This window comes from Odontesthes bonariensis, chromosome 8, assembly GCF_027942865.1.
Source record: "Odontesthes bonariensis isolate fOdoBon6 chromosome 8, fOdoBon6.hap1, whole genome shotgun sequence".
Taxonomy (NCBI): Eukaryota; Metazoa; Chordata; class Actinopteri; order Atheriniformes; family Atherinopsidae; genus Odontesthes; species Odontesthes bonariensis.
In genome coordinates, this window is record NC_134513.1 from 19,125,726 (window position 1) to 19,143,774 (window position 18,049).

The 18,049-nt window shown below is 40.6% G+C and overlaps 1 protein-coding gene across 1 annotated transcript in view; it reads left to right on the forward strand.

Moving 5' to 3' along the window:
• large1 (LARGE xylosyl- and glucuronyltransferase 1) overlaps nucleotides 1-18,049 on the forward strand; it is a 120,434-nt gene that overhangs the window by 97,141 nt on the left and 5,244 nt on the right. Inside the window, exons 9-14 of the mRNA XM_075472003.1 lie at nucleotides 3,064-3,189; nucleotides 4,520-4,675; nucleotides 11,245-11,408; nucleotides 14,924-15,202; nucleotides 15,299-15,445; nucleotides 16,665-16,860. Coding sequence (XP_075328118.1) covers nucleotides 3,064-3,189; nucleotides 4,520-4,675; nucleotides 11,245-11,408; nucleotides 14,924-15,202; nucleotides 15,299-15,445; nucleotides 16,665-16,860 — 1,068 coding nt within the window. The remainder of the gene's footprint in view (nucleotides 1-3,063; nucleotides 3,190-4,519; nucleotides 4,676-11,244; nucleotides 11,409-14,923; nucleotides 15,203-15,298; nucleotides 15,446-16,664; nucleotides 16,861-18,049) is intronic.

Here is an 18,049-nt window from a genome sequence, read left to right on the forward strand (position 1 = left end):
AACCTGCAGAGTCAAAGTCGAAAGTCAGATTAAACTAAAATAACTTTTTTTTTTTTCAAAGGATTTTAAAGCATTCATTTCTCTGCTCGCAATGACACATACATGTCGTATAAAAGCCTGAATAACTGCAGGCATTAAAAACACTGATCAGATGGTGGAACCGTCCAGACTATTAAACCAGCAGTAACAGCTGGGGAGGATCTATTAGAGTTACTTCTATTTAAGGTGAAACAATTACTCACGTCTTCTTAAAGACCTCTAAAGGTTCCCACTAAACTCTTACTATACATCCAGACTTTGTCCAATCGAGTGAAGATCTCCGAGTTTTACAAAGATAACAAATCTACATTACATTACATTACGGTCATTTTGCAGACGCTTTTATCCAAAGCGACTTACAATAAGTGTGTTCCACATCGGTAGGCAAAAGAACTTCAGGTCACAAGAAATCATAAGTGCATTTCCTTCCAAAACCAAACTGCTAAGAGCATAACTAGTGCTAGAGTAAGTGCGGTAAGTTAGGAACCTAGACAAATGGGAAGACAATTTAGGAAACATATAAGTGCGTAAGAAATCTATCAGGGTGATTTTTATTTTTTTTTTTTTTTTTTGGTGAATGTTCCTAAGTATTGTCGATTATTCCCATGGACCCTTTTCAAAGTGACCAGTATTTGGCTTCCACAAAGACCTGAAAAAGATGGTAAGCTCCACTTCTGAGGCTGCTGATCACACTTTGGCATCAGTATGACACCAACGTGTCTTGCGTCATCTGTCCAGGCTGCGGCTGGGAGTCTAACAGCAACCGACTGATGGCTGTTTAAGTGCTGCTCACCATGTGCATGACAGTACTGTGATATCGCAAAAAGAAAAATCTCAAACAGGTTTCATGAGGATGCTGGGATTTCCAGCAGACTTCACCCACCTCCCGGTGAAATCAGAAAGCAGGAATCAGATCATCGATTGGATCGCGTCAACAGTTTACAACAGCTTGTGTAATTCATGCGTACAAAGACTTGTGCTTAAACTTGTCTTGAAGCTATTTAAAAAGAAACTAAAGCGGAAAATGTGTCTTGAACATATTCAAATGTGTCAACATGGGATTTTGCAGAGAGAATAAAGACTGATGCAAAGCATTAACGTCTTGTGTTTGGGGTGTTGGTTATTACAGCTATCGCGCATCTTCTTGCTTTGTCCATCTTCTTCTTGATGCCTTTGTTTTTAAAATGGCCCCGTCTAACTTAACTTGGTCTCTCCTGTGAAAAGAATGAGTGAAGGAAAAGGGGGGAAAACACAGAATCCGAGGCTGATCTCACCTTGTGACGTTTCACCCAAGGAGACCAGGTTCGGTTATACAGTCAGTACCAGAGATGGGGACTCAAGTCGCTGTGACTTGGACTCGAGTTGACTCAAGTTGCTGTTTTGATGACTTGTGACTTGACTTGACAAAAAATAAAAGACTTGAGACTCGACTCAGACTTGGAAGTTAAAGCCTCGGCACTTGACTTGAGACACGATGACTGGAATGACTTGAGAGTTATTCAGTTCATGTTTTCAGTTTGAATATAAAATGAATAAATTCATTTAAAAAAAAATATCGATTACCCGGTAGAAGCGCAGGCTGAGAATGGCGTCATGATTGGATCACTACCCTGTCAATCAGTCATGCCCTCTCTACATACGTTAAGTGTTTATTGGAGAGAATAAACTCATATCAGATATGCATCAACATGTCAGCGGGAGGGGGACCGAGAGTCGCTGTCTTTGGCTTTCGTAATTACCTTTTTTGACGGCAAAAAGATGAACAGCACAGTGCAAGACATGCGGCATCAACATCTCGGACAGCCAGACGACAACTTCGAACTTTGTTCATCATTTGAAGATCCATTCTGACCAGTAAGTGCTTGTCAAATTAGCTAATATTATCCTGTTAGCCTAGTCGGTAGTTAGCTAACGTTAGCTTGATATAATACGGGGTGGACAGGTTGGACACATTGGCCAATGATGTTCACTGACAGTTACTTATATCTTGTCTTTTCACTTTATTAAGATCAGATTCTGAAGGTAAAATTGCAATAATAAGGTGACTTGACTTTGACTTGACCTATTACAGGACTTGACTTGACGAAAAAATTACTTGGGACTTACTTGAGACTTGAAAGCTAAGACTTGAGACTTATTTGAGACTTGAAAGCTAAGACTTGGGACTAACTTGAGACTTGAAAGCTAAGACTTGGGACTAACTTGAGACTTGAAAGCTAAGACTTGGGACTAACTTGAGACTTGAAAGCTAAGACTTGAGACTTACTTGAGACTTGAAAGCTAAGACTTGGGACTAACTTGAGACTTGAAAGCTAAGACTTGGGACTAACTTGAGACTTGAAAGCTAAGACTTGGGACTAACTTGAGACTTGAAAGCTAAGACTTGGGACTAACTTGAGACTTGAAAGCTAAGACTTGAGACTAACTTGAGACTTGAAAGCTAAGACTTGGGACTAACTTGAGACTTGCACATGTGTGACTTGGTCCCATCTCTGGTCAGTATGACTTTTTTTTTTTTAATTTTACGAGGACAAGTGCAACTAAAATGTATGTCAATGACAAAACAACCCAAGTTCTGATACAAAACGCAAAAAAAAGACAGAAATCTGAGCCATTCTGTGTAGTTTCTTTCCATGCCAACCAATTTTAGATGACTAAACCCTCCCAAACACTGGCTTCCATCAAACTGCTGTCTGCTATCATCTCTGCTCCCTTAAGAACTTTCTTAAGTTCTTCCCTTTAGTGCCTGCATCTGAAGTCGAGCTGCAGAAGCACTTTCTTTTTCAATACTGTTCCCACCATTGGCTTTAATGTTGTTACCTCAGCGTGCAACAACATCGCCTGACACAGTTTCCACAAGACTGACAAAGAGCATTTAAAACCTGGTCTGCAGCTTTGATCCATTGCAAAAAGCAGGGTGAGGATAAACTGAGCTATGTGTGGCTGTCGGGCAGGTTTAGGGTCAGATGACAGCCCATGCTGCTGGCCTGTACACGATGCTAAGTGTGTGTCTTATGTCCGCAGGACATCTTCAACGCTGTGATCAAACAGAACCCGTTCCTCGTTCACCAGCTGCCCTGCTTCTGGAACGTCCAGCTGTCGGACCACACGCGCTCTGAGAAGTGCTACAAAGATGTGTCGGACCTCAAGGTGAGACCCTGATGTCCCCAGCATGCACCCCGGTCACTGTGGACATCGAATAACCAGCCATCTCTAGCCTAAACGACATTCAGTGACTCCTTCTGTTTTAGGATAGTTTAAACTTTTTTTGGTGGAAATTTCCAACCAGGCTGTCAAAACATGTTGGTGAAGGACTCCTCTTTGTGCCATTCATCAGATAACGCATCCTTTTTTTCTCTCAAGAGGAATAGAAAGAGTTGAGCACACTGGAAAAAATCTAAGTCTTACCAAGTATATTTGTCTCATTTCTAGTTAAAATATCTCATTACACTTAATATAAGACACAACTACCTTCACTGGAAAAAATGCCCCTCCAAAAATAAGTAAAAAAAACAACAAATACGAGACGTTTTTGCTTGAAATGAGCAAAAAAAATCTGCCAATGGAACTAGTGAAAATCGGCTTGTCAAGATTTTTTTAAATAAAATGTGATATTTAGGACTTTTGAGATAAAATGGATCTTGAATTTACCTTAAAAACCTCTTCAAATGTAAAAAAAAAAAAGCTTGTTTCATATGATATGTGACTCAAAACAATTTGTTTTCAAGACTTTTTCATTTAACAAGATATTCCAGATGTATTGTCTTCAAACAAGTCCCTATATCAGGCTGAAATGAACTTGTTAGGCAGTTGTGTCTTATATTAAGTGTAATGAGATACTCAATGAGAAAAATATACTTGGTAAGATTTAGATTTTTTCCAGTGCAGTTTCCGTGTTCTTTTCTTCTTTGAGATCATCTGTAACGTCCTTTAGGCAAACATTTGCCTAAAGTAGGGGATAATAAAGAGGTAATCTTGTTGTCACCTAATAGTCAAACAGTCAAAAAGTACTATTTCAGCCAGATATAGGGACTTGTTTGAAGACAATACATCTGGAATATCTTGTTAAATGAAAAAGTCTTGAAAACAAATAGTTTTGAGTCACGTATCATATGAAACAAGCTTTTTTTTACATTTGAAGAGGTTTTTAAGCTAATTTCAAGATCACTTTTATCTCAAGTCCCAAATATCACATCTTATTTCAAGAAATCTTGACAAGCCGATTTTCACTAGTTCCATTGGCAGATTTCTTTGCTTATTTCAAGCAAAAACGTCTTGTATTTGCTGTTTTTTTTACTTTTTTTGGAGGCACATTTTTTTTTCCAGTGCAGTGAGCAGACTGGCTAACTGAATACATGTCCTGGTCAGAGGGTTGCAAAGTGTTGCTTCAAAGACTCAGTCGAGGCCAAAGAAAACCATCTGTGGCCTTGAGTGAGATATATACCTCCCTTTTCTCCCTTTCTGTGCTTCTCCTGAACAGGTTATCCACTGGAACTCTCCCAAAAAGCTGCGTGTGAAGAACAAACATGTGGAATTTTTCCGGAATCTCTACCTAACCTTTCTGGAGTACGACGGCAACCTGCTGCGAAGAGAGCTGTTCGGCTGTCCCAGCAAGGCCGATCACAACAGTGAGAATGTAGGTGGAACTGCTGTGTGGGCAGATGCTTGTACCATTCAGGCTACTGTAGGATCATTTGGGTAATTTCCATTTTGGCGGGAGGAACATGAAGCTAATCGGGTGAATTCTGGACCCTGTCACATCTCCTGCTCTGCCGGTCTGCCAGTGCAGACGTTGGACGCCTGAACCAGGCAGCGCCGTGTCCACAGGGAAACTCCAAAACAGCAAAAGACCGCACAGGGAAATTGTCCTCTGAAAAGATGCCTACATTAAGTCAGTATCTGATGAGAAGTGTAGTTTTCGGCGCTGTTAAACGGGGTTATTAACCGCAGATATGCTTGCTGAAACAAGCAGATTTCATCTTTTTATTTTCCAGTAGTAACATTTTTATCATCACGTGTGCATGCAACGACGATGCTCGGGTTTTCATGGCACAGGGGTTGTCAAAATGAGATTTATGCTCGAACAAAAATGGTAACATTTACTGATTTGTCATAAGTCTGTGAGGGTGTAGTGCATAAAACGCTGCTGCTGCACACTGAGGTGTGCTGTGTAGACAAATAACTGCTTATGCATTTTATGAAAATACCGGTAAATAGAAATATTGAAATGGCCCATCTACAGCTGTGCAAATCGCTGACTGGTGTGTTTTTACATGGTAAAAACGCGGTTTTACCTGCACTATTCCATGCCGATGCAGGGTCCTGAATCAAACATCATACACAAACTGATAGAGCTGAATAAAAGTCAAACTGGGAGCCACTGCAGATTAAATGTAGCTACGATATTCACCGACATGAGCATGCTTTGGTGGATTTTGATGGATACTTGTCAAAGAAATCATGCGTGTTGAAGCCCAATGCCGGTTTGGCAATGGTATTATCCGGGACCTATCCCGGCCCAAACCATCGACCTGGGCTGCTTGGCCCATGGGGAAAATAGTTGTAACTAATTTTTGTCACTTATCTTATTCTTGCATTAATATCAATTCAACTGTAGTCTGCATAAATTCACCATTGCAGCGCAGCCGCCTGCTGCATCACAGCAGATTAAATAGGTTCTACCATGTAAGGGAATTCTCTCCTCCCAAATGTTTCAGATGGTTTGGCCCATGGCTCGTCTTTTAAATAACAATGGCGCGACACAGAGCGCGTCAGTGATGGAGGGTGGAAAGAGGCCAGGTGGAACAGAGAGGGCTAAGCTAAAAAAAAAGACAGGAGGTGGCAGCCAAATGTGCCAAATTGACAGATATCTTCTCAAGACAAGCTGGTAGGTTACTGAGAGATATGGATAATAGGCCTGGTTGTGAATTTGATCAAATAGGCTATAACGTGGCAAACGTTTTTCAATGTCAACTCAACTGTCATGTCATCTGACAGCTTTTGTTGTTAAATATGTAAAATCTCACAATTTATATGATTTAGAAGTGTATTCCTATATTCAAATAAGAACCGAACACTTTCTTTACATTCCAGTTCTGATGAACAATTGCTTAACGCTTTATCACGCTTTATCACGCTTTATCTCCTCATCAACTGTAGTCTGCATTCCCACAGGCGCGCACGGCACATGGTTACTAACGCAATATTAAATAGGGGCGATCACATTTGTTGTTTGATATTTGTTATTAAATGCATCTCAAACATGCAATTAAAATAAATATAATTATTTAGAAGGGCTGTATGCAAATATTGTACATGGTTCGCGTGCGTAGGGACAGGGGCAGTATGGCAGGGCAGGGGCAGCGCGAGCACGTTGGGGTGTTTAGTTGCCTTTTTTATTTACTGGAGAGTCTGCACGCGCGTTCTATCCGCGGGAATCAGCATCATGTTTCATGTTCAAGCCTTCCCCTCCCATTTATTATAATGTGAGCTGAGCCCGCTCACGCCCGTGCAAGGAATAGACTGTTCTATTTTCAAGTTGCAATGAGCACTTATCCTGACACCGTGCGGGCACGACGCTTTGATGTGAAAGGAAGAATCTGTTTTCTTGTTGATTTCTATCCATTTCGGACTGAACACGAATGTTTTTTGTTTGTTTTATCTTTTTTCATGGACTCAAATTCCTCCTCCATATCAGAGTGGCCTGAATTTGAATTAAATTCCCGGACTGAGAAAATGGCCCACCCCGGCCCTGTTGAAGCCTCACAGTTCCAATTTTAAGGACACAGAAACAGATCTTGAGTGCAGTTGGGGAAGATTATTTCAGTTCCTCTGGGTAAAAGAAAAAAAGTGTCTACATTAGTTGCTCCCAGCGGAATAATCACTCAAATGGTTGCACGTGGGTCTAGATCTGAGCACAGTTCATGTACCGGTTCAGCCAGCAAGGCTGTGTTGGACAACAGTTTCTGATGGGAAGGTTTTCATCAGGCAGGCTGATTTCTTCTTTTTTTTTTTTTTTTTTTTTTTTCCTGGACAAATGTATATAATACATGAACGGATGAATATATTTCGGTAGATAAAAAGTGAACTGTGTCCACTCTCGTAGGCCCGACCTTGCACAGTCAGCTGCTGTTTTCTTACCCATTCAAAACCAATGCCATTTGAAAACGTTCACATTGCGTTTCAAAAGCCAGATTTTAGCAGGCGTGAAAATCAAATTGTTTCGCTGAGGCCCTGTTATCGATTTGTCTCGCCTCAGTCTAACAAAATGTAGAAAATGGCTTGATGTCAAGGTCGAAAATTTAAAAAAACAAAAGAAAACTGAAAGATGTCGTCCCCCTCAACCTCCTATCTTCATGTTTATTTGACATAAATCACGGTTATTATGACAATGAAAATACTCGAGCGTCTGTTTGATTGTTGCGACAACAAGGAATTGTTAGACGGAATTGTTTCCTTTTTAAAAAGGATACTCCAGTGTTTTCTGTGCTAAAGGAAGTTATACAGGAAGTGCTGAAGACCGTTGCTCTTCTTCTGTTGTTTCTTCTTCTGTTGTTTCTTCTTCTCTGCAATCACACTGATCACAAAGCGAGGAACCTGGGTTATTAACTTTGCTGATTGCAGACAATGTGAGGATTGGATCATCATGCTTCTGCTTTTCATTAAACACTGGAATCCTCGTATTTTTAACGGATGAGAGCTTTTTGAAAAGCCCAGCAGTTACTGAAAAGAGCTGCTGGAGCGTTACTCATCCTCTACAAGTAATGTGTAATTTTGGTTTCTGCACTTTTTTTTTTTCTTGTTGTGACGCTTGAACGGCGCGATCATCTTCAAACTTTTATTATAAGCTGGTCGAGCTGCAGGAATATAGGGACGGGGATTGAATCCAAGAGAAGTTTTGTTGCAATCAGTTGGTTTTCTTAGTAGGCAATTGTTTTTTTTTTGTTTTGTTTTTTTTATTGGCATTGTATGAATTGGACTAATCTGAATTATACTGAATTTAATTTGATTGAATTGTGATGCCATTACATTGAACTGGGTTATAATTAGCTTGAATTGGACAGTATCTTTGAAGTGCATTGACATGACATTTGTTGTGATCTGTTCCTTTATAAATAAAACAGAAGAAATTTTATTGATGAAACGACAAATAAGGAAATATCCCCCTATTTGTCTGTGACGTCATGCTCGCATAACACTGTAGCTGACAAGCACGGCCTTAGAATGTAGCCAAATATGGCAACAGGGTCGCCAGACTTTAGTTGTGATGAATAAGATCAAGCTAAGGACATCAGCATTTTTGGGGGGTCTGGTTCTTGTTGGCACTGGACTGTGACAGCGGCAGCCTCCACAGTGTCAATGTGGACAGAACAGATGGAGGCCTCAGGGTCCCCTACTGTGTAAAAAAAAAAACTGCAGACAAAATGAAACACGAACACAGTCCTCCAAGTGTCCGAGGCTGTGTTCGAAACCGCATACTTCTCCTACTACTCCTACTACTCATACTGTAGGAGTAGTAGGAGAAGTAGGCGGTTTCGAACACAGCCTACTGACTTTTTTCCCGAATGCATAGTAGATTCGCCGAAATGTTGGGTATGCATCATGAGGTTACTACTCATACTCAAACTACCCAAGATGCAACATAACGTGACGTCGCCGATCGTCATTTCCTGTCAAAACGGCAGTTTCAAGCTAGCTACAACGAGGGTAGGTTCGCTTCCTGTTTTCAAAACAAAAGCACCAATTGTATCGTAATGGCTTTCCCTTTGATAAAAGGCAACGGGTATTTTATTTTGTGAAAATAACCGGAAGTGCGTTGCTCACTGCGGCTAGCTTTAGTAGCACCGAATTCGTCGGAACAAAATTGTAAATAGACGGTATTTTGGCAGGTTTGGGGATCTAAACGACTACTTTCTCGCCTTAAAATGTTTCAAATGTTGCTAAAGTTTACAGAGTTTAGAGCTTAAGCGAAATCAGCTTCAGGCCGGCTGATTTCGGCTCGGGTAGGAGCGAAATGCATTGTGGGTAAACGCTCTGCATACTGTCTGATCGATGAGTATGCAAGTATGTAGTATGCGGTTTCGAACACAGCCCAACTCTATGGACTGTTAGTACTTTGTCATTCCGGTACTTGATCTTTCCCATTGAGGTCAGTCTAATCAGAGGTTGTGTTTTCACAGAACAAGCTTTTATGGGCTATAAAGTCAATTAAAGTATCAGCTCTACGGTCAGTTAATCACATTATAATTTTCCATCATTGTGTGCTAAGGCCATTTTTTTTTTTTTTTGCCAAAGTCAACTTAACTCAGGAATTAGAATTAGTTTGGTCAGTGAATTTTTCAGAGTCTGAGCAGCAATTTTAATCCCATTAAAGTGATGATTAGCCTAATGAAGGCAATGACTGTTTGGATCCAGCAGGCCACAGTGTGACAGCAGCTCTGCTAATCAGACCAGGGAACACACACCTTTTGTCCTTTTCTGCTGCCTCGCACGTCTGTACCTTGTTGAGCTTTAGCTGTGCTCATCTCAAGTTTTCATCTTTACTTAACGCTGAATAACGTTGAATAGAACTGAGACCCCCCCCCATGCTGTCGAGGTTGAGGTTTCGCTCCTTTCTCGCGTTTACCGTGTGCAGCCGCCGTGCAGAAAGCTTAAGATGTGCCCTCAAAAGAAAGTGTTGTCAGCTTTGTGTGACTTCTCATCAGAAAGTTGACTGAAGCTAATCAGGCAGAATTAATAGTAAAACCGCCTTTTAGTGAGACAGAAACTCCCCAACACAAATTTGATGTGTCCTGGTATGTGTCCATGCTGTTAATAAAGTCCCCATAAGAGGCTGCCAAGGTGAGTTCGACTACTCTGGTCTTTTCTCCACGACATAATGGTCAGGGTCACCAGAAAAGACCAGAGTAGTCGGACGTGGCCAAAACCCAATCTCTCTCGGAGGCCACCGTAAACAGTGGTTAAGTATGGAAGTTTTTCTGTGCCATCACAGTTTGAATACGAATTTCTAATATTGAATTTTTACAGCATCAAAATCAGACTTTGAATTTGAAAAACCAACAGTGTAAAAAAAAAATAAATAAATAAATTCTAAAAACAAAAAATCAGTGGGAAAAAAAATTCAACTTCAAAGGATTCAGTGGAAAAAAAAAAAGTATGATGAACACTTCTGTTGGATGTTTGAGTTTCTGTTATAAAAAAAAAAAGTCTTCTTTTTTTTTTCATTTCTATAATAATCGACACAATTTCATTTTGAGAGTAAATACAAAGCCAAACACGATCTGTCCCATCTATTTTCTACACCCGCTTAATCGAAATCATCGGACATCATTTCCTTTGCGGCAGAAATTCTCAAACCTCAATAAGTTGAAGGTGAAACCGCATATCAGAGGATGTCACTCCACGATGCAGCGCTTTGAAAGTGAACTGAATACAAAAAAAGGTCACACTTAAAATGTTTGACCATCTTGAAATAAAAATGTTTTAATATATTTTTTGGGGCTTTTAATGCCTTTAATGGACAGGACAGTTGGAAAGAGACAGGAAGCAGGGGGCAGAGAGAGGTGGAAGACATGCAGCAAAGGGCCGCCCGGTGCGAGACTCGAACCGGGGCGAGCTGCAGCGAGGACTGTAGCCTCTTGTACATGGGGCACCTGCTGTACCCACTACGCCAATGACCACCCGTAATAAGAGAATATCTTACATCCTTAAAGAGGGGGTGTGTTAAAATTTGGAACACGAGATTGTCCAAAAGCTAAAAGAAAAAAAGCCAGAGTGAAGATCTACAACGTAGATGAGGGGGGCTGTAGCCTATCCCAGCTGCCATCGAGCGAGAGGTGGGGTACACCCTACATGCAATTTGGAGTCCCCAGTTAGCCTAACATGCATGTTTTTGGACCGGGGGAGGAAGCTGGAGTACTCGGGAGAGAACCCCACACATGAATGGAGACGACATGCAAACTCCACAAAGAAAGAACTGAGATTCATGCCTCTCGACGAGAAGGTTGTCAGCTATCAATGGTTTATTGAATCAGGCCCCACGGAGAAACGCAATGCTGGCTCCAGTTTCTGTGTGATAAATGACCCGTCTTTGTTTTAGAGCACGGCGAGAGCATGTAGTGCGTGTCGGCCTGTCTGCTCCGAAGCGGCAGCTCAGGCTCCCTGATAAATAAACTGTCTCACTGTCCTTCTCCTGTTTGCCTCCAGCTCCAGAAGACTCTGTCGGAGCTTGATGAAGATGATCCATGCTATGAGTTTCGTCGGGAGCGATTCACCGTCCATCGAACACATCTTTATTTCCTGCACTACGAGTATGAACCCAGCTCCGACAACACCGACGTGACTCTTGTTGCCCAGCTGTCTATGGACAGGTACTGAAATCCACTCGCAGAGTTCAGTCTGCTCAAGATGAATTTTGTTCTTAGTTTTAGAAAATGTCTGTGTGGAATTCTTTCTTACTCCAGATAATCCTACTTCTACTTATTTAAATGTACGTAAAAGTAAACTAGAGCACCTCATTGACTTAGCGGATCGTGAAACTCTCTTTGTTAAAAATTTTAGGGCAAAAGTTAGTTTTGTCTGAGCATTGATAATATATCAAAGGTTGAAATATCCCGTGTAGATAAAGCTGGAGGGAGAAGTCAACCCTGAGGGAGTTTTTTTTTTTTTTTTTTGGTAAGAAGCCTCAACTCGGAGTTTAAAAATGTGTTAGCTGTGCAAACTTAAAGCTTTGGCTGAGGACTATAGTTGGAAAAAAAAAGAAATTGGGTCACCCCGGAGCCCTTTAGTATGAATTCGCAAAGTGTAAGTGTGAGGTTTCAGTCTCAGTCTTGGAGAGTGTATTAATATTGAAGTTTTTCTGTGCCATCAGAGTTTGAATATGAATGACTAATTTAGAATTTTTACAGCATCAAAGTCAGACTTTGAATTTGAAAAACCAACAGTGTAAAAAAAAAACAAATCAATTTCTAAAAACAAAAATCAGTCTAAAGAAATTCAACATCTAAAAAAAAGCATTTAGTGGAAAAAGAACCAGACTCAACATCCGGGTAAACAGGGAGAAGCAATCGATCCAACGGCAGCCAATCAAGTTACGCTCCATTGGACAGATTTTTTTTAATTTTTTTACACTGATTTTTGTTTTGGAAATTGATTTTTTTCTTTTTTACACTGTTGGTTTTTCAAATTCAGAGTCTGATTTTGATGCTGTAAAAATTCAATATTAGTAATTCATATTCAAACTCTGATGGCACAGAAAAACTTCCATATATTAATCACTAGGAAATGTCTGTGCTGAGGAATTCCGAGAAAACATCAGAGGGAAAAAATTCAACAGGCGTTTGAAGTGATGATATCAGTGATTTATTTTCATTCGAAACTTCTGTGTTCTGTCCCAAAAACTTCCATGACCAGTTGGGGTGACTCCTCGATTCTCCTCTCTGAACTGCAGCCTGTTTTCCCAGTCGTGTTGAATCCTTCCCAGAGTCTTTATCATGTACAGGCGCACACGTGGAGAATTCAGCCTTAGACTGCACTCGGGCAGCTAATCTGCTTCGCCTTTTAAGCGTTTGGAGTTTCATTATAAGCAGCGACGCAGAATGATTGTCAGTTGTCATGGCGAACACCATGCTGAGACACCGTGAGGCACAGTGACAGATGCACGGTATCGGATGAGCCGAACGATGATCAGCTCTTAGAGGATTTGAAACACTCCACTGTTAGCATTTCCATTAGTTCTGGATATCCAAACAAAATCCACAGATCATATCTTCAAACTTCATCAGGCTGCCTGCAAATACCTTTTTTTTTTTTTTTTAACAGTTTGTTTTGTTGTTTACAACGAGCAGCGGAATTATGAGGTATTTGCTGTGAGCTTTGTGTTAACATGTAGTTTGTACTGAATTTAGATTTCTTTTGACTTCGTTTTACTCTCCGAGAGTGAGATGTTTTAGTAATTCTCATTGTTTCCTGTAGATGTGTTGTCTGGACTGAGTGGATGTCTGGACTGTTTTAAAGACTCCTCAGCAGGGGAGGCATTACATTATATTTAATCTCAGACTGGCTGGGACGAGAAAGCGGCTCTACAGAATTATGCACATCTCCATGAAGTGGGAAATTTGTTAACGTAATTACTACTCTTCTTGGTAGATGAGCAGACACCGTGTCAACACGGTTAAGTCAACTGGAAATATCTGTGCCAACATGTGACTGTAAAGCCTGCAGAACAAGCTCGCATTTAACTGCTGTGCTGGAAGAAGGACTTGGGCTCTTTACATAATAACGAGTAGAGATATTTGACAAAATGCTCATTTCTTCTGCATTTTGGATCCCTATTGAGCACAGGGACATTTAAAGGGATAGTTCGCCTCTTTTGACATGAAGATTTATGACATTCCCATATTAGCAATATCATTTATGAACATTGACTTACCCCCTGCTGCGTCCTGGGGAGCAGTAAACACCGTAACAGGTGCGGCTATCGGCAGGTGGCTGTACGCACTGATATGAAGGGAGAGAAAATAGCGTCAAGCGATTGTGAGGTCTGACTTTTTCTGGAGGGACGATTTTGTGATGCAAATGTATTACTCTTTTGAACGCATATTGTTTTGCGAACCAAGACGCTTTATTTTTGGGACCCCAGCCAACTAGCCGGACTACCTTCGTCAACGCCAAAACGAGGCCGGAACTCGGCTCACAGGACGCAGCGGGGGGTAAGTCAATGTTCATAAATGATATTGCTAATATGGGATATCATACAGTTTCATGTCAAAAGAGGCGAACTATCCCTTTAAAGCAAGTATTCATTCTGCAGAAAAGCACCTGAGGGCTATCGGTACATTTCCTCAGACTGATCTGCTGTACTTTGTCATTCACATGTAAAGTTTCACGAGTGAAACTTCACTGGAATTAAATGAAAAGATGCTTTCTTTATCCCTAAAGAAAATGATATCCTTTCCATATTGGTTGACAAAGTTAAGGATGTTGCATTTCTACTTTCTGACTGCTTTTTGCTGGCAAAGAAGTGATGCAGCGTGTACGATAAAGCCTAAACAAGACCAGACCTAACGTTTACTAAGCCTGGAATATGAGGAGAAATTAAAACGGTGAACAGATGAGCTGATGTCCCCTGCACGATAGCTTTAGTTGAACAGACTGATGGGTTAATCCAAATTCACGTTGTCTCACCAGTCTTTTCATTTTGTGTTAGCACAACAGCATTAGTCCGTTCTGACCCTTTCCTGCTTTGTGAAAAGTGACTATTTGAAAATGATCTATGTAAAAGTCCATTTGTTTCTGTTGTGCAAACACAACTGAACTACCTGGAACAATCATTTCCTGGAAATTCAGACCAAAAATTGGGAGGAACGTGACCAGAAATTGAAAACTGGTGGCAGCATTGCCAAACTTGTTAAAATGAACAAATATTACAGCGTTTTTTTTAAGTTTTACAGCCATTAGAAGTGAGCTCAGTATGCCTGAAATGAAGTGCTTAGAAGATAAATGCCTCATTAATAATGTGCCACAGAATCTAAACAAATCCACACAAGATGTTCATGATAAAACACCATCATGGAAACTGTGGAGCACACAAATGCTCCCACGATACTTGTAAATGTTGCTTAAGATTTGCTTTTAAAAGGCCCATGGTAGCACTGTGGAGAGAGCGATTTGAACCGCAGGAAATTCAAGACATTTTCCAAGAACATTGGACTCAACACCTTTTATACTGTATATTGCAGACACAAAGATGTTGGATACATTATATTTATTCTCTAATTTATCATCTTTATTCTTCTTAACACGCTGGTAAAAAAAAATTTTGTCTTACAAATCACCCCTAGATGTTTTCTTTAAGTCCGCCAAACTTGTGCCTTTTCCCCCGCAGGCTCCAGATGTTGGAGGCCATCTGTAAGCACTGGGAAGGCCCCATCAGCTTGGCCCTGTACCTCTCGGACGCTGAAGCCCAGCAGTTCCTGCGCTATGCTCAGGGATCCGAAGTGTTGATGAGTCGCGGGAATGTGGGTTATCATATAGTCTACAAAGAGGGGCAGTTTTACCCAGTCAACCTGCTGCGAAATGTGGCCATGCAGCAGGTCAACACGCCCTATATGTTCCTATCAGACATTGACTTCCTGCCCATGTACGGCCTCTACGAATATCTCAGGTAAGATGAGAGCTTGCTCAAACAGGTGCTTTTGTAGAGCATTGTAAATGTCATTTTTTTCGTTCAGTGACAGCTGTAAAAATCCACTGTCTGCAGGAAGTCGGTTGTACAGCTGGACATGGCCAACAACAAGAAAGCGCTGGTGGTTCCAGCCTTCGAAACGCTCCGATATCGACTTTCCTACCCAAAATCTAAGGCTGAGCTGCTGTCCCAGCTGGACATGGGCACACTCTTCACCTTTAGGTGCCAAACTTTTTCTCTCTACAAAACACTAAAACCGCCCGTTTATCTCCCTGCCAGTCATACCAGTAATATAAATATATATATTCAGATGTTTAATTGACCCTCAGAGCAAAACAGTTGCACATTTAGCCTGAAACAGCTGTAGATTTCGAAGAAAAATCCCGTAAAGCTGATGAGCAACACCTTTTTATGTGGTTGTTTCCATCTCTTTTCCACTTTACATTCCTTGTGTTTGCACCTCATTCCTCTGCTATCATAAAAAGACGCCACTGTTGATCTGCAGGTCATTAAATTCTATTATTCAGTTAACTGCATTTTGATGAGTATCTATTGGCATTGACATAAAATGACGCCTTTGATTCGCGAACCCAAACCTTACAGCAGCAGCGGTCCTCGCTAGATTTACCCCGCCACCAACACAACAACATATTATATTATTTGTATTATTTTATTATATATAATTTTAAATACAAAAAGGTATAAAAAATATACCTCATGTAGCTTACAAAATGCCATGTCAATGTATGTTAGAAGTTATTTAAGTTATTTAATTTCTCATATAACTCATAACAATAAAAAAAAAATCCACTGTCGGGACTTCTGTGTGAATTTGCACTTGTTGTGTTGCAAACACAAACTTGACTAGGTTGCCTATGGGTGAAATTAGTTGCATGACATGATGTCTCAATTCTAATTCTAGTTCAGCAAAACTGCAAATCAAATACAGTCGTGGCTAATAGCAACATATTAGCAAGAGGCTAACAAATAGCCTACGTCACTCACAGTAATCTGCATCCCTTTATCTTTTACCCGTTTCTCCTCTTCTTCTTTTCTTCTCTTTCTAAACTGGGCACCATTTTAGGAATGAAATGCAGTTCATTTGGATTGGCAGCAGTTTGTGTTGTGTGGCCTCGTGCGCCCTCACATAGAGTGCACCCTGGGCGGTCGCCCACATTGCCCATAGCAAAAACCGGCCCTGCCTTACAGCATCACTGTGAGGACATTTTTGGTTTCAGTCCAGATGAAAACGAAGAGCCTGATGATTCGTTTTTAAGTTTGCATCAGATGTGCCAGCACCAGTGGCCGACTGCGAAACTTCACAAAACTCTGTCGGAATGCAGCTGCTTAAAAATGATTTGAAAATGAGTGAAGTAAACATAAAGTCCATCTCTTCTCATCATGTTTGCCTAAGTTGTTTTTTTTTTCCCCATCCTTTCAGGTACCATGTGTGGACTAAAGGCCACGCACCAACTAACTTTGCTAAATGGCGGACAGCCACCACGCCCTATAGGGTGCAGTGGGAGGCTGACTTTGAGCCCTACGTGATGGTGAGGAGGGACAGCCCTGAGTACGACCGCCGCTTTGTGGGCTTTGGCTGGAACAAGGTGGCCCACATCATGGAGCTGGATGCACAGGTGACGCACCCCCTCTTTAAACTTCTAAATCACCTAAAGGAGTTGTGTTAACTCAAACGCCAACTCACTTCAGTAGAAAGGTTCAGTATTCCTCTTGTGTTAAAACAAAATTTGTTCCTTGACGTCACAAGTCTTTGGTTTCGCAGTATGAGTTGGGACTTGGGTACCCAAACTGCGATAGAGCAAGTTTAAATAAGTGTAAATCAAATCAAATCAAATCAAATCAAATTTATTTATATAGCACATTTCATGTACAGAACAATTCAAAGTGCTTTACATAAAATAAAAGCATTGCAGCAGAAAGTGTAAAAAGCATTAAAAATACATAAAAGAATATAAAGAGAAACAAATAAAATAGTTTAAATGAATTTAAAAATAAGCAACAGTCCAAATAAATTCAAAGATATCGTGCAGATTTCATGCATAGACACATGAGAAAAGAAAATGAAACCACATTCATGTCACTATTGATATCGCACAGTGCATACAAAATGAAATGCTCTAATTTGGAGATATACCAAAACGGGGTGACTTTGGTTCAGGAGGTGCAGCAGTTGTACACTAATCAGAAGGTAAAAAGCCTGCATGCGTCGTTAACTGCAATATGAATGCAGCGTTTCGAGCTTAAATGAAACCAGGAAGAACCAAAAGTCAAGCAGTCAGGTAAAGCGCTCCTGTCTAAAGTAAAAGTAAACGTCAGCATGCATCAAATTATGACAGGACTTTATTGCTGTGTGAAGTGGTCTGAGGAAGTTTGGCTGCAGTGCTCTACGTCTGTCCTTGCAAAGACCTGTTTGATGGGATTTGATCATTAAAAAGGCGCAGTGGTTAAGGTCTCTCAAAGACTGGAATGTGGTAGTTTAAAAAAAAATGTTCTTGTTCCTGGAACCACAAGAATATCAAGTATGTTTATGCATATCAAATCAAATCAAATTTACTTGTATAGCACATTTCATGTACAAAACAAATCAAAGCGCTTTACATAAAATAAAAGCATTGCAGCAGGGAGTGGAAGAAGCATTGAAAATACATAAAAGAATATAAAGAGAAACAAATAAAATAATCTAAATGAATTTAAAAACAAGCAACAGTCCAGATAAATTGAAAGATATTTGGCAGATTGGACTGGATAGTGTAGTGTTAAGATTGCCACCTTTCATGGAGGTGACCTGGGTTCAAATCCCCTGCA